This window comes from Saccopteryx bilineata, chromosome 3, assembly GCF_036850765.1.
Source record: "Saccopteryx bilineata isolate mSacBil1 chromosome 3, mSacBil1_pri_phased_curated, whole genome shotgun sequence".
Taxonomy (NCBI): Eukaryota; Metazoa; Chordata; class Mammalia; order Chiroptera; family Emballonuridae; genus Saccopteryx; species Saccopteryx bilineata.
Window position 1 is genome coordinate 210,415,595 of NC_089492.1, and position 17,556 is coordinate 210,433,150.

Consider the following 17,556-nt stretch of genomic DNA (forward strand, 5'->3'; position numbering starts at 1 on the left):
ACCTCACACAAATTACCTATAAAAAGTGAAAAGAGCCTGACCAGGCGGTGGCACAGTGGATAGAGCATCAGACTGGGATGCTGAGGACCCAGGTTCAAGACCCCGAGCTCTCTAGCTTGAGCGTGGGCTCATCTGGTTTGAGCAAAGCTCACCAGCTTGGACCCAAGGTTGCTGGCTCAAGCAAGGGGTTACTCGCTCTGCTGTAACCCCACGGTCAAGGCACATATGCGAAAGCAATCAATGAACAACTAAGGTGTCACAACAAAAAACTGATGATTGATGCTTCTCATCTCCGTTCCTGTCTGTCTGTCCCTATCTATCCCTCTCTCTGACTCTCTCTCTGTTAAAAAAAAAAAAAAGTGAAAAGACATGTTACAAACCGAGAAAAGACATTAAGGACATACATGAAAGATTAACATGAATATAAAGAACTCCAGAGCGACGCCCCGGAGGGGCAGAGCATCGTCCCCTGGTGGGCAGAGCCTCGCCCCTGGTGGCTGTGCCAGGCGCATGCGGGAATCTGTCTGTCTCTCCCCGTTTCCAGCTTCAGAAAAAAATAAATAAATAAAAAGAACTCTTACAAATCCATGAGAAAAACACAAAAATCAGCAAGAGACACAAAGAGGAATTCCATTGAAAACAAAAAGGCAGCCCTGGCTGGTGGCTCAGTAGATAAGCGAGTTGGCCAGGTGCAGACGTCCCAGGTTCGATTCCCAGTCAGGGCACAATGGGGAAGTGACCATCTGCTTCTCTCCCCCTCACTCCCCTTCCTTCTGTCCCTCCTTCCTTCTCTGATGATAGCTTGGCTGGTCCCAGCTCATTAGCCTTGGCAGCTAAAAATATCTTGGTACTCAAGCATGGACCCCACACAGGGTTGCCAGGAAGATCTGGTCAGGGTGCATGTGGAAGTCTGCCTCCCTATCTCCTCCCTCCTGTCAAAAAAAAAAAAAAAAAAGGCCAATAAACATAAAAAGAAAGGCCCTGGCCAGTTGGCTCAGCGGTAGAGCGTCAGCCTGGCGTGCGGGGGACCCGGATTCGATTCCCGGCCAGGGCACATAGGAGAAGCGCCCATTTGCTTCTCCACCCCCACCCCCTCCTTCCTCTCTGTCTCTCTCTTCCCCTCCCGCAGCCAAGGCTCCACTGGAGCAAAGATGGCCCAGGCGCTGGGGATGGCTCCTAGGCCTCTGCCCCAGGCGCTAGAGTGGCTCTGGTCGCGGCAGAGCATCGCCCCCTGGTGGGCAGAGCGTCACCCCTGGTGGGCGTGCCGGATGGATCCCGGTCGGGCGCATGCGGGAGTCTGTCTCTCCCCGTTTCCAGCTTCAGGAAAAAAAAAAAAAAAAAATGTTCCACATCAGTGATCAGGAAAATGAAAATCAAGACAATGATACAGCACATTACACCCTTCTAATTTGTAAAAATTAAAAGATGGGATCAAATGTTGAAGAGGATGGATAACCAAAGGAACTTTTTTATCTCACATATTGCAGATATAAATATGTATGTAAAAAGTATAATTTGGCTCAACCACATCAGAAGCTAGGCATCATCTCCAAGAGCTGGGCATTCACCTACCGTGTGAGGCAGCAATTTTAACTTTTAGGTATATAATTAATAGAAACAGGTATATATAATTATAATAAAAAGTACACAGAATGTCCATTGCAGCTCTGCTCACAATGACAAAAAACAGAAAATAATTAATGCCCAACAAAGGAGAGAGAATGGATAAATATTCAATAAGGAGGTGGTGAATACTTTAGTTAATGAAATATACAATTAAAATGAGTGACTACAGCCTGACCTGTGGTGGTGCAGTGGATAAAGCATCGACCTGGAACGCTGAGGTCGCCGGTTCAACACCTGGGCTTGCCTGGTCAAGACACATATGGGAGTTGATGCTTCCTGCTCCTCCTCCCCTTCTCTCTCTCTCTCTCTCTCTCTCTCTCTCTCTCTATCTTCCCCCCCCAATGAACAAAGTCTTAAAAAAATAAAAAAAATAAAATAAATGACTACAGCAATATCCAATAATATGGATGTATCAACCATGGGAGGGAGGAACAGATTCAATACAACTATATAAAAACAACTAAAATAAAAGATGTATCTTTTAGAACTATATATCCAATGAAAATATACAAAGAAAGCGAGACAATAAACAGAATTCTTTTTTTTTCTTTCCATTTTTCTGAAGCTGGAAACAGGGAGAGACAGTCAGACAGACTCCCGCATGCGCCCGACCGGGATCCACCCGGCACGCCCACCGTGGGGCGATGCTCTGCCCACCAGGGGGCGTCGCCATGTTGCGACCAGAGCCACTCTAGTGCCTGAGGCAGAGGCCACAGAGCCATCCCCAGCGCCCGGGCCATCTTTGCTCCAATGGAGCCTTGGCTGCGGGAGGGGAAGAGAGAGACAGAGAGGAAAGCGCGGCGGAGGGGTGGAGAAGCAAATGGGCGCTTCTCCTGTGTGCCCTGGCCAGGAATCGAACCCGGGTCCTCCGCACGCTAGGCCGACGCTCTACCGCTGAGCCAACCGGCCAGGGCAATAAACAGAATTCAAGATGATAATTACCATGGTTGATAAGAAGGTGGAGGTGGGTCCTGGCCAGTTGGCTCAGCGGTAGAGCGTCAGCCTGGAGTGCGGGGGGACCCAGGTTCGATTCCCGGTCAGGGCACATAGGAGAAGCGCCCATTTGCTTCTCCGCCCCCCCCCCTTCCTCTCTGTCTCTCTCTTCCCCTCACGCAGCCAAGGCTCCATTGGAGCAAAGATGGCCCGGGTGCTGGGGATGGCTCCTTGGCCTCTGCCCCATGCCCCGCAGGGGCAGAGCATCGGCCCCTGGTGGGCAGAGCGTGCCCCTGGTGGGTGTGCCGGGTGGATCCCGGTCGGGCGTATGCGGGAGTCTGTCTGACTGTCTCTCCCCGTTTCCAGCTTCAGAAAAATACAAAAAAAAAAAAAAAAGAAGGTGGAGGTGGGGAGATAAAAGGAGAAAAACCATATGTAAGTTAAGCTCATAGCTTTTCAGGGGAATGAGTGATAATCCATGGGTGCTTATTACAATGCTACAGATAATGATTAACATTATACACTGTTCCTAAGGTTTAATAAAAGAAAAATATTCAAAATTTTGATGAAATTTGTTCAGTGAAAATTCTGAAACATGCAACAAGCACCTCTGTAAAGAATCACTAAGGTAGTAACTATAGGAAAGAAAAAATAATGATTAATGTCGAAAGATATGTTATTTATCACCTGTACTGGGTGGAAAACATGTCTTCAATAATCTAAAATAAATTCCAAATGTTGCCATAACAACTTTCCAATAAATTAAGGTATTTGTGAGCCAGGGCAGTATGTAAAATTTTAACCAATCAGAAAAAGTAATCACTTTCAAGTTTCTAAAATAGATAAATCTTAATAATGCCATATGTTATTTAATTCTTATGTATCAATTCATCTTTATAATGTGACATTAACCTAACATTTACGTTCTAATCCAAGGTATTTATTATCAGCAAATACACTCCTTCTAGACTTTTTCTTGTTCTTTATTTCTAACAGACAAAATTTATGTACACAATGTTACATAAATTTAATTTTTGTGATTGTGAAAAACAGAATGTTGGCAACAAAGCTAGAAGATTTCATCAGATAAAATTAAGAGAAACTAGATGTGTATCAAAATAAATGGCCTCTACTCTGCTTTTCTAAAAATTAGAGGTTACTTTTTCATTAGAATGTTTTTCTCAAATTTTAAATATCTTTTTAAAGCTTTTCACTAGTTTACAACTTTTTAACTTTGCGACCAAGTTTGAATTCTGCTGTTTATCTAAAGTTAATCATATTAAATGTCACGATTTTTTCATACTCTAGCTAAAACTGGTTTCTGAAATAGCCATCTGACAACTGTTCAACACAATACAGTTTCCTAGGAAATGACGCAAAATTAACTATTCTATTCAAGTAGCATGTATGCTTCTGAAAGTAACAGTCTTCATCTCCATAAACTACTACTCCACTCTCCCAATTTGTTTAAAGGTATAACACATAGGAATAAACTGGTAAAAAGCATAAAAATTAACTGTTGTCAAATTTGAAAAGCAGAAACAGAGAACTCAAGGAATCAGATGCAAAGTCCTGGGGTAAACAAAGAATGTGCCTCGCCTCTACCTCCCTATTTAAACACTGATCAGATACAAATAGTACAAGTTGTACAAGACTAGAACTGATCTCTACTATACTAATTACAGAGGACAGAAAAACATGATCAATTTTAGAGCCATTACTTTATAACACTAGTTTCAGCAGATATGTTTTCCTTACCTTGGTAGTCAATAAAAAGTTGGCAATTTATTTAAAGATATGTCTTATTCAATCAAGTATGCATAAGTAAGAGCAATAATAGAGTCTAAGCTGCAAACTATATTGGTTTATTGTTCAGTCAATGCTATGAATCATTGTCTATAAGTTCATACTGTACTCGCACTTATTTAAATATTTAATGATGCTAGTTAAATCCACTTACCTAGAACTAGTAGCAAAAACTTTTTCAACCTATAGCTATCTCTATCTTAAAACTCTATGAACTTAATTTCTCTTTAAAAAGTCTAGTAAGTAAAATGAGATAAAGGGAAGAAAAATATCAAGTATGTTGAACATCTTAAAATTATACAATGTTTTAAAAATAAATACATTCCAATAAAAATAGGAGGAAAGGGGGCTCAAATATCACAGGGTTTATAAATTGGAAAGTTTGTCAGTTATCTCTGAGCACATTTTCTTTTCTCTTATGCTTTTCTACATTTTCCAAATTACCTACAAGGAACATGTATCACTTTTATAACTAAAAAAACAAAACTGTAAAATCTATCTTACCTATCCTGCGTACCTTCTCATACTCCATTCTTCAAACCTATGTAAAAACCTTAATTCTCCCAACATAGAGATCTCCCCCTTTCCAGTATCACTGCAAAAGTAGATGCCACCTCCTCATTTCCCATCAAATAGATAAAATAAAGGTGGGCTACATGTAGGTATAGCATAACTAGTACAGAAATCCCTTTTGAATTCGTCAAGGGAATTTTTGAGACATGAGATTAGAAATGTAAATTTAAAAAAATAATTTCTTATGTCAATGATTATAATCAACTCTTAGAACAGTCAAGACATTTCTCAGCCTAGTGGACAAACGGAGCCTTCTCATCAATATATTCAGTATCTACTAAGTGCCAAGCACATAGCTTGGTTATATATAAACTTAAACTTTTAAAGCAAAGTTTACTTATGAGTCTAGAGAAATATAAAATCTTTTGGAATGTTTTGGGCAAACATTTAACTTTCATCAGAAACAGTAATTTTTAAATGAAGAGAACTTGAAAAAAGTTATTGGTACTGTTTGTTATTCCTTGTAGAATATCACACCTTATCCACAATAATAAGGTACTGCTAAATTATATACTACCAAATAGAACGTGGAAATCCTTTTTCCTTGTTATAGAGGAACTTAACAAGTAGTATGAAGTTTATATTAAAGTGAACTCTGGTTAAGTACATTTTAGGCCAATTTTTAGAAAGTTTACAAATCTACCATATTGGAATGCAAAACATTTACGGGTCCACAGAACTGTGGCAGCTTAAAGAATTGTGTAGTGGCAAACATATAGATCTGAATTCAAACTCAGACTTACAGTGTGACCATGAACAATTTGCTAATCGTCCCTGAACTTAATTTCTTGATCTGTAAAATGGAAATAACACCCATCCAGCTTATTGGAATGTTCTAAAAAATAAGGTGTATAGGGTACCAAGAACAATGTCTGACATACAGCAAGTAATCTATTAATGTTATCTGTACTCACTTCCAGAAAGTGAAAATGATATCTTGTCATGTTTCTATACTCCAGTATAGCTTTGGTAAGTACTCAATAAATGTTTCTTGAAATGAATCCATATAACATAAGGCTAACTAACTACTTCAGTCTTCCAACTGAGCAAGTCACCTCTACCTAAATTCTGCTGAGAATGGAATTTCAGATTCTCAACATTTTAACAGGCATTTTGATGAAGATGAATCTCCATTAACAAGGTAATTTATTAGTGTATTACTCAACATTATGGTCTGCATTCTATAAAATTAGCCTAGATTTTCATTTTAAGATTCTTTATATAGTTTTCACTAATCCAGTTTTCTTAAAAATAAACTGTCACTTGTTTGGCATCACAAAAGTATCTCATTAAGCTTCTTACTACATTTAAAATAAAAAATAAAGAGAAGAGGACACAAGAGATAAAAATTAGAAATTGTCAATTAATTTAATATTTTTAAACAGCCTATTTTAATTTTCACTACAGTAAATATTTCTCCTTACACTTTGAAGTTAGCCATCAAAGTTTGTGTGTACTTTAACATTACTCCATAGAAATACTATAGGAAATTAACAAGACAAAGTACAGTAGTTTTATCTTTTCTTTGTTTTGTCTTTCTACAACCAAAGATTATTAATAACCCAACTTCAGGTCAAATTGTAAAGTATTTCAAATTTTACAATATAATTTTAAAAAATAATTTTAGCATGTTGGATATATAATTTTTCTAAGTAAATACCAATTTGATTAAAAGTAGGTAATACGCAACTTTCAGAGTGAAACAACTATTTCAGAGACAAGATACAGCAAAGTAAACAGTTTTGAACTACTATACACAAGTCTGAAAACTTGGTACATAAATTACTATTTAAGTACTTAAAATAGTTTGACAGAGATGCATTAAAGACTTCATTCTAAACAATTAAATAAATTCAAACTCATAAGCTTTTTAAAAAAACTGGTTCTTCCAGCATTATTGATAAGTATTTGGTTATTATATACTAGATTCTTGACCCAATGAAATAATAAAATGTTTGAATTGATGGTATGCTTAGTGCGACAAAATTTATCACCATTTATGTTAAGTGCTGATAAAATAACACTCTCAGTTATTTTAATAAACATAATGAAGTTCAAATGCAATAACTGTTATTCAAACTGAGAGTCAAATACAATAAGAAAAATGCCCTGGATATATATAACACTTAATAAAAACTATTCTTTTTCTGCCGATTACATTTTAGTTTATTTAAAAGTCTAACTATGTTTCCTTATGTTGGTCCAATTTTTTAAATATTCATATTTAATTTCCTTTTTCTTCCCTCTAACTTGCTTCGTTGTTATTGTCAAAACTAGTCTTATTAAAAGTCCCCAAATGTTATATTTTAATACACATGAAAAAAGTTTTCAAGTCCAGTGTCAAAGTAAATGTCGTTTATGCTAATGTCCTATAAAATACAAATAAGGATGCCAAATACTTTATAATTCTGAATCCACTCCATTCAAAGAAAAATGTTCCTGTCATTTTCATGATTTTTTCTGAATGAGAAACAAAGTATGATTTTCATAATTCAAGACTATGCAAAGGAATAATTTTCAATTGTGCCTCAAACTTCATTTTAAAAGCTCATGTAAATTAAAGCAATAAATTCCATTTACTTAGCAAATGTGGTATGCTATAAGACTTCCTTATAAAAGGCTAAGAGTAATTAAAATACTATTTAGTAACATGTTCAACGATATGAAATTCAGCTTTGCATTTCCAAAGGATCCCAATTTTGAAGCAGTGCATTGGTGTCCCTTGTTGAAACCTCTTATTTTTGTGTAGGAAATATTAGGTATTATAATAATACACTCACGCTTACATCTTGTGGCAACATACCAAGCTTATGCAAGGATCATTGAAAAACATATTTGAAAGGCAAAAAACTTAGAAGCAGTTACAATACTTAACTGTGACATCAAGAATCAACCCTTCAGTGTCTAAACTGTCTAAAAAAAAGTAACTACCTAACGTACAGAAAAAAATGTAAGCATGTTATATGTTCTTCTCTTACAGAAGACGCTACATTAAAACAAACCAAAATAAGTTTAAGTAAAAAAAATAGGCAGGAAATTTTAATCCAGATGTAAACATCTCTGGGAAACTCCAAAATAATGAAAAATAAACCCAACAGGGTAGCTAGCATAGGTACCCTTGTACATCACAGAGATCTAAAAACAAAAATCATGCTTGCATCATCAAATATTCAGCTGTAAATGGGAAACAATAATATTGCTACTAGAGATAGGCTTAACTAATTAAGGGGCCCAGTTTGTTCTCCTGTTCTGCAGGCACGCGGTGCCTAGCATTTTCCCTTAGTCCTCTACTTTCTCATTTGTAAACAACTTCTCTAGCCTTTTCTCTGGTGTTCAAACCGGAGGGAAAATGAAAGTCTGAAAAGCATCAGCATCTAAGCTTCCTAATACGAGTACGGAGTAGCTGAGAAGGGAGAAGTAGCTGAGAAGGGGGACCACATCTATTACTTGGTAAAAAAGAAAAAAGGGTAGCTCTCGAAAGAAATAGTCACTTGAAGAGAGCCGGTGAAGTCAAGCCAGCATTTAAAGGGAAAAAAACAAACACAAAAACCAAAACAAAACAAAAAACACCCAAGAAACCACTTGTCCAGGGGCTGGAAGTTATGGGGGCGCTCTTTGTGCGAGTCTGAGGGGAAGGGGAGGGACGAGAACACAGCTTGGGAGTCATTCAAAGGAGTCGGACGGAGCAGCGGTGTACCGGCGCAAGCTGGAGGGCCGGGCCGGCAGGGAAGGGAGTGGACGGCGGGGGCGGCGGCCCGCCGCTCTGACACCGCGGAGGGGTGGCGAGCTGGCCGCTCTGGGGACCGGGAGAGAGCAGACCCCGGCTGCGGGCAGAGCTGGGGTCCCTCTGGCAGGTATCTACAGCACTGGACAGCCAAGGCTCTGGCGGGAGGGTCCGGCTCCCGAAGGAAGCGGCTCCCGAAGGAAGCGGCTCCCCACTGACATCCCCAAGGTTCCGCACTTAGCGGGCCAGGGGCGCGGCGGCCGCAGCGCTTCCATCGGCCCCCGACCCCGGGCATACTCTCCCTGTCTCTTCCCGGCGCCTCGCCCCCCGGGGCCGCGGCCCTTACCTGCAGTTCCGTGAGCAAAATCTCCCCCCGTTCGGGGTTGGACGCCATTGCACTCCGCTATGGACTCCGCACCTGGACGCGACCGCCGCTCGCGAAGGGAGAAGGCGGGACGGGACTTGGGGAGGGGGGTGAGCAGCGGGGAGAGAAAGAAAAAAAAAAAAACAAGACTAGAGATTCATGGAGGCGCAGCCCCTGCTGGAGGCGCGGCTTACTTCGCCGGGCTCATGGAGAGCGGCGGGGAGCGAGGGCACTCGGAGCAGGCTCCCCCTCGCCACCCGCCCGCCGCCGCCGCCGCCCTCCCGCGCCGGATTCTGTCCGCCCAGTCGCTCCCTTAGGGAGACGCCAGGAGCCGCCTCAAGCCTTTCGGTGCGGGGCGCAGCGGCCGCGGCTGCAGGCTCCTCCTGTCGCACCATTTAGCTGTCACTGCGTCGCAAAAGCGGCCTCACTTGGCGGCTGCTAGGACACGTGACGGCCGGCCCGCTCCCTCCCGCCGGGCTGGAAAGGTGGGGCGGAGAGGACCCCGAGTGGGGCGGAGCGGCCTTCGACCCGGCTCCGAGGTGGGGCAGCCGGTGGGCCCCGAAGGGGTGTCATGCGCGGAAAGGACTGGGCTCGCGTCTGGGGAGGCGGGAAGAGGGAGACGCCAACGCGCCCGCTCGCCCTCGTTTAACGGCCCTCACTGTGAACGCTACAACTCGGGCGCCTGCTCGCCGGTTTTTGTTTGCTTTCTCCCCAGGCCGTTTTCTCTTTCTGAAGTTTAGCCTTAGAGAAAACGGTCCCATTTCTAACCTCCACAATCGGAACTGAGACGTTATGGATTACTTCCCTACTCCCCACCAACCCTAGCATTTTAATCGCGCCTTTTGCTCCCTCCCACCCCAGCGCGCTTTCGGACCAGTAAGGTGCTCGGGGCTCAGTCGGGGTGTGGTCTGGACTTTTTAAGAAGTGCAGGCGGCTCGCGATTCTTGGCAACTTTTAACGCGCAGTCTTTTGAGAGGTGCCTTTTCCCAAGCGCTGAGCTATGGTTTGTCTGTGAATACCACAGTTTAGAATTTAATTAGCTGGCTTCTTGAATAATTTTAACTGAATTTAAACTGAAGGAGGTGGGGCGGGATCAACCCCACAGATGGGAAAAAAGCCAACATCCCTTGGTGTAGTAAACATCCTAGCTAACCAATAGCAACATACAGCTAAATAGTGTGAATTTAGGTTTCAAAAATGACTGTATAGTATTTAAGAATGTCCAAGAAAGTCTCCCAACAGGTAGCTTTTGTTTTGCCTGAACAGTGAATGAATATTCTGGACAACTGCCTCCCTTTAGATCATTTGAAGCTGAAATACAATACAACGGCTTTGTTAAAAGCCACTTGGAGAGAGTGATAGGGATATATTTAGTTAGATAGCTACTTGAATAATGGCTTATTTGGCATACTTCTTAAGAAGTATGTATACAATTTTGTACTTGTCTTACACTCCATCTAAGATCTGTTGGACTGATGCTGGGATTTAACGTTTATCTTTTTGTCTTCTCAAGTCTCCTGCATTTAGCAAACGTTTGATGAGGTCTGGACTTCTGTGACCACATTTTGTGAACTCCAGCTCATGATATGTGATAAAGAATTTTTCTGGTATGCATCTCAAAAAAATTTACAACTGTTTATATGTTTAATGCATTGCCTTGGTTGAAAAATGGTAATTTAAATATATAAATATATACAAGACTTGTAAAAACCAGATTATAAATGTCCTGCCTGGTAGCTAAGAACCAGACAGTGAGTATTCTAGGTCCTGGAGTTAACAACTAGGATTAAGAAAGAGTTTTTGTCCCTGGAGTGATTGAGCCCTGGTGTGACTGAATCCTTTAGAGAAAGAGGCTTGTGTACAAACCACTACAATGCAATTTTAAATGGTAGGCATGAAATTTGAGGGAAGCACTGAATTCAAATATATATATATATATATGTATATATATGATATTCTGTGTAATAAAAAATACATAACAACAATTACTATCTTACCAATTATAAGTATGCAATGCAGTGGCATTAAATGCATGCAGAAATATTGCTTATCTTTACCTTGCCTTATTCCAGAATGGATTTGATATGACCGACATGCAAATAATAGGTGCTTCTAACAATGATGGAATTTTAGCCTGACCAGGCAGTGGTGCCATGTGGTTAGAGCATTAGACTGGGACGTGAAGGACCCAGGTTTGAAACCCCGAGGTTGCTTAAACACAAGCTCATCTGGCTTGAGCACTGTCTCACCGGCTTGAGCACGGGGTGGCTGGCTTGATCCCACGGGGTGGGATCACAGATATGACCCCATGGTCACTGGCTTGAGTCCAGAGGTTGCTGGCTTGAAGCCCAAGGTCACTGGCTTGAGCAAGGGGTCCCTTGCTCTGCTGTAGGTCACCGGTCAAGGGCCATATGAGAAAGCAATCAATGAACAATTAAGGTGCTGCAGTAAAGAATTGATGCTTCTCATCTCTCTTCCTTCCTGTCTGTCTGTTCCTGTCTATCCCTCTGACTCTCTCTCTGTCTCTGTCCCCTACCCCCCAAAAGATGAAATTTTAAATTACCTGTGTAAGGACTTAGAAATAATTATTTAAGGAAAATGAATATAGATGTAAGACAGAAAACCTTCACATTTTTAGTACCATGGAATATTAGAACTAGAAGAAACTTTAAAATGTGTAGCCTGATTATTATAAATAGAAAAAAATAAGCCAAAATTTACTTTACTAATTAGGAGCATGGCAACTTAGTGGCAGAAATGGAGCCTAGATCCTAAAACTCCTAATTGCTGGTCCTGTGCTTGTTTTAACATACCATGCTGCTATAAGCACTTTAAAATAGAATCTCATTTAAACTGAACTCACAGCATTAGATAGTCCCTCAAAATTGTTATCATCGAAAAAGAGGTTAAACTTTACATAGGTCTAGTACTAAAACAAGTATTAATGATAGTTATAATTTTACATATCACATGTAAATGTAAACAAACAAAAGATTTTAAAGTTATAGGAATTATTTCAGAAATTAGTTACGCTGGGGAAAGTAGTATAATACGAAGGGGAGACCAAGACAAAATAAAGAAACTGCTTGATAATCTGGAAAAATATAATGGTTTAAACAGTAAATTAGTTTAATGAAGTTGAAAACTGCTACCTATCTCATAGTATCTGTTCAAGGGCAGGGATGTTGTGTGTAAGTAATAGTATATGAACATACTTATCAGAATGAAGCACACTTGAAAATGCTGTAATGGAAACCCATAACATATTGATTTAGGTGAGTTGTATTTGGTCTCTATTTGCAAATGATTTTAGGGAATCCTGAGTATAGTTCACCTGAAGTTATGTTCTAATTTATTTTACCAGTAAAGAAAATGAAAGAATTTTTTTAACGCATGTCTATACAAGAAGTTAAAGACCTCAGATATGTCTAGATTATATCACTAGTTATGCAGGCACCTTTAAACATTTTTTATAGATATGGTAAAGGTCTTTAAAAATTAAAAATCACCAAACATAGAAACATTTCAATTAACAGAAATTAGAAGATGTTATTTTCTGTTTTTATTTTTAAAGTGAAAGAAATGTTACAGGAAAAATCCTAGTAGAGTTGAATTTCATTTTTTAAAAACATTTATTTTTAATGATTTTTAAAGAGAGAGAGAGATTGATTTGTTGTTCTACTTATTTATACATTCACTAGTTGATTCTTGTCTGTGTACTGACTGGGGATAGAACCCACAACCTAGGTATATTGAGATCCCATTCTATCCATCAAGCTACTCACCCAGGGCAACTATCATTATTTTTTGTTTTGGTTTCTGTGTTGTTGGTGAGAAACAGACATTCAGATATTTATTTATTTATTTATTATTATTATTTTTTTTTTTTTTTTGTATTTTTCTGAAGCTGGAAATGGGGAGAGACAGTCAGACAGACTCCCGCATGCGCCCGACCAGGATCCACCCGGCATGCCTACCAGGGGGCGATGCTCTGCCCATCCTGGGCGTCGCCATGTTGCGACCAGAGCCACTCTAGTGCCTGAGGCAGAGGCCACAGAGCCATCCCCAGCGCCCGGGCCATCTTTGCTCCAATGGAGCCTTGGCTGCAGGAGGGGAAGAGAGAAACAGAGAGGAAGGCGCGGCGGAGGGGTGGAGAAGCAAATGGGTGCTTCTCCTGTGTGCCCTGGCCGGGAATCGAACCCGGGTCCTCCGCACGCTAGGCCGACGCTCTACCGCTGAGCCAACCGGCCAGGGCGCAAGATGCAGTTTTTACGCACACTTTGTTCTTGCCAGCGGCAATTACAGGGCCCTCCCAACCCTGTATTTTATTAATTCTGCACTGTTCCCACTCCGGACTTGGAATCACTAACTAGTTGCACTGGTTCGCAGCATGTGCTCAGATATAAAAATAAATATAATTACTCTATTATATCATTTCATTATGGAAATACCGCTCTCTTTGTTAACACATCATTATTATATTTATTATTAACACATCATTATATTATTTTTAGATAAATACACTCAAATAAAATGGATAGATTTCTCAAAAAGAAGCATGATATTGAAGAATCTGATTCTGGAAGTGAGCAAAAGTTAACTGTAAATAAAATAGGACTTGAAGGCTGATGGGCAGAATTTAATTTATAGCATTTTCCATCACTTAATAATACAGTTGGATTAGAAACCCATTCATGGAAGCTTCAAGTGATTTCGGTTTAACGTTAACAGAAGAAGAAGAACTGGCAGCTATATCCACTGATCGTGGATTGATGATTAAACATAAGGAATTGTCTCTTGAAGCCTTTGGATTTCTATAAAAGAAGAATATGTGGCAATATCTAAAAAAGCTTTGAACATTTTACTACAATGTTCAACGTCCTATTTATGTGAATTAGGATTTTCTACCCTCAGCACAATTAAGAGTAAAAAGAGAGGAATTCTTCAATGTATTGATGAGGAAATGAGAGTTTGCCTTTCAAATATATGCCCAAACATTGAAGAAATTGCTAGGACACATCGGGCTCATGTTTCTCATAAACACAAGAATGAAAAAACTTAACACATTCGTGCCGGGACCTGCTGAATTTACTAAATCTTACTAAGAATGTATATAAAAAGATAACTTTTTTGTTTTTTTATAAATTTTTTAACCCCTCTTTTTTATGAATTCTAAAAAGCATAACTCAAAAAATGTAACATAAAAATGCTTTTTAATGTCAGAATAAATTTAATTTTATTGTATTTATTTCATTTAATTACCGTAAAAGCTCGCTTGGACTTTATATTTTTTTCTTCAATATTTGATTTAATTATTATAACATATTTCTCAGAAATTTATATATAGTGCGTCTACAATTATTTGTAGGATTTTAAATGTGCCCCAACTTCAAAAAGTTTGAGAACCACTGGACTAGAATTGTATATCCAATAAAAGAGCCAAAAAACTTTACTTTGTGCATCATACTTTTTATTGCCTTGCATTTTTTATTTCTTCTTTTTCTTCCTTAGTATTACTAAAGTTTATTTTTTTAAATTTAGTTTATTCCAAAACATTTTGGATAATCAAAGAAAGAGATTTTTTTGTTTGTTTTGTTAATTGTTTTGTTGATATTAGTGTTAAAAGTAACCCGCTACTCCAAAGGGACCACAATGAAGTAGCAGAGGTAATCAAAGTCACACACTACCAAAGGAGAGGCAAAACTCGGAGACAGAATTTTGATCACCACCCTTTTATTCCTTAAGAAATCCAGGCCCTGGCCGGTTGGCTCAGTGGTAGAGCGTCAGCCTGGCGTGCAGGAGTCCCGGCCAGGGCACACAGGAGAAAATCCCATCTGCTTCTCCACCCCTCCCCCTCTCCTTCCTCTCTGTCTCTCTCTTCCCCTCCCGCAGCCAAGGCTCCATTAGAGCAAAGTTGGCCCGGGCGCTGAGGATGGCTTTGTGGCCTCTCCCTCAGGTGCTAGAATGGCTTTGGTTGCAGCAGAGTGACGCCCCAGATGGGCAGAGCATCGCCCCCTGGTGGATGTGCCAGGTGGATCCTGGTTGGGCACATGCAGGAGTCTGTCTGACTGCCTCCCTGTTTCAAACTTCAGAAAAATACAAAAAAAAAAAAAAAAAAAAATCCCTTGTAGTTATTGTCCCTTGTGTGCTCTATGAGGATAATTTGAGAAAAAGATTGTTAAAGTCAAGCACCATACACAGAAGAATAGAATCGGTTGTAGTCACTGTAGCAGATTCTTTCTAGATATGTGCTCAGCCCACATCCCCTTCTCTGACAATTTCCTCTATTAAAAGAGAACAGGTCTTTGTAACCATGTTGATTCAGCTTGACCTAGATCTTTCAATAACCTCTGGATGGACCATGATAGAATATCTCCAAGTTTAGCCCACCAGATTCTGTTTTCAAGAAACTGGAAGTAGAATATCGGAATGCTGATCAATTGGTGGCCCTGGAGAGGGTCTAGGACTAGAATGGCTATTTTCTGCTATATGTACAAAGATGCAGGACAAAGCTACTTTTTGAAAAGAAAAAAAGTTTCTCCTTTTTGTCACTGGGAATATAGTGCTGACCTGGTCTCTGTCTTCATGGAATTTATAGTTTAATTAAAAAGATGTAATAATAGAGAGGGTGAATTCAGGGTACTTTGAACACAGATCAAGCAATCCCTTCACAATTAAGTTGAGATCTCACTGGTGAGTAAATGTTAACTGTGCAGAAACAAATGTTAAGGACTTTCCAAGAAGAGAAAAGAACGTAGATGATCTAAGATACAAGAAAGCATTTGTATAAGGACTGAAAGTCTCATGGGGTTATAGCAAAGATATGGAGCAGTAAGCAAGAGCTTTTAAGCCATGTATATCAGGATAGGCTAGCTTATGCTGAGTAACAAATTTTTCCAAAAAATCTCAGTGGCCTACAGTATATTTATTTATCTCCCATGGAGTATGTCCACCATGACTCTGCTTCATATCATCTTCACTCTGGACTCGGGCTGACCGAGCAGTCTATCTGGAATATTGCCATTGTTGTGGCAGAAGGAAAGGAAAAGTGGTAAATCACCTGCTGGTTCTTAAAGTGTGTGCTCACATATCTTTTACTTTTATCAGCCAGACCTTTGCCATGCCTGAAAGTGACAAAGGGCAGGGCTGTGGGATCTTCCAACAGAGAGGGATACCAAAAAGTAGGGCACCAAATGTAGATAAATAGTAATCTAGTTCCAAACCATGTTTAAGATTTTGATGTTTATCCTAGAATCAATGGAAAACCATGGAATAAATTCTCCATTTTTAACAAATAACCTGGCCATGGTTAGCAGAGCAACAGATTAGAAATGGTCAAAGAGTAGATTGGGGGAGAAAGTACTTTAGGGTCATGGCACTGGAAATAGAAGCCAATAGGTTTAAAAGATAGAGAGGGTCTACTGATGTGCAAGGAGAAGCAAGAAGAGGTGACAGAGTTGGTTCATGATGTCTTACCATTTGCTGGTTCTAGTCTGTAGGTAGGGCAACTGCTCTATACTCTGCTTCTTCCTAGGTTCCCTGTGTTCCCCTAAGTCTCCCTTTTTGCTAAGCAAATCTCGTGTGTGTGTGTGTGTGTGTGTGTGTGTGTGTGTGTGTATGTGCGCACGCGTGTGCATGTGAGACCAGATTTCTGTAATCTTCACAGAATCTAGTATATATGTCAAGTGCATTATGAGTAGAAAGAACTTGATGAGACCTTGTTTGATTTTTTTTTTTTTTTTTAGATTTATTCATTTTAGAGAGAGGAGAGAGACAGAAGGGAAGAGCAGGAAGCATCAACTCCCATATATGCCTTGACCGGGCAAGCCCAGGGTTTCAAACCAGCGAGATAATTTTTTTATTCATAAAAAAAGTACATATGTAATTGTTTTTTGTTCATACTTATAGCTTAATAAAGTATGGCTAAAAAAGATGTGCATGTTCTAATTAAAAATAACCGTTAGTTATAAGCATTTATAAAAATATCACTTTATAAAGATTCTTATGAAGGGTTTCCTATTAAAGATACTATTTTGGAAAAGAGTATTATAGTCATTTGCATATTTATTTTTATGTGCAAGTAATTCACATGATCTGTGTATTGCTTTTACAGTTTAACTGTAAGCCTTTCGCCAAATGAAATTTTATTTTTAAAGTACAGTATCTTCTCATCACAAGCATACATATGCAAGCAGTTTGAATGGTGTAAAATATAAGATCCACATTTTCAATTGCTTTATTTACTGTGTTGCCTATTACAAATAGAGCTTCCTAAAGTTCTTTATTAGAGCAAAATGTGGGTGATTCAAATACCATGCTTCAGCTGCCTTCATCATTTGAAGGAGATAAGCTCTCAGCAAGATGTATTCAAGAAAGTATGGTTCAAACTGTGTTATCCTGCTATAAAGCAATCTGCTAAACATTTCTGATGAAATTTAGACAGCTGTGACTTGTTGCAAACAATGTGGACATTTAATCTATTGACTTGAAATTGGGGCTGCAGAGAAGATATTCAAGAGTTTTCTCATAA

General features: G+C 39.6%; 1 protein-coding gene and 1 long non-coding RNA gene across 2 annotated transcripts in view; one reads left to right on the plus strand and one right to left on the minus strand.

Annotated features, from left to right (window-relative positions):
- The window catches only part of PKN2 (protein kinase N2), a 180,263-nt gene extending 171,116 nt beyond the window's left edge, over positions 1-9,147 (minus strand). Inside the window, exon 1 of the mRNA XM_066268724.1 lies at positions 9,009-9,147. Coding sequence (XP_066124821.1) covers positions 9,009-9,056 — 48 coding nt within the window. The 5' untranslated portion in view covers positions 9,057-9,147. The remainder of the gene's footprint in view (positions 1-9,008) is intronic.
- LOC136330986 (uncharacterized) overlaps positions 8,672-17,556 on the plus strand; it is a 95,978-nt gene continuing 87,093 nt past the window's right edge. The window contains exons 1-2 of the long non-coding RNA XR_010730422.1: positions 8,672-8,792; positions 10,540-10,633. This is a non-coding gene — a long non-coding RNA (uncharacterized lncRNA). The remainder of the gene's footprint in view (positions 8,793-10,539; positions 10,634-17,556) is intronic.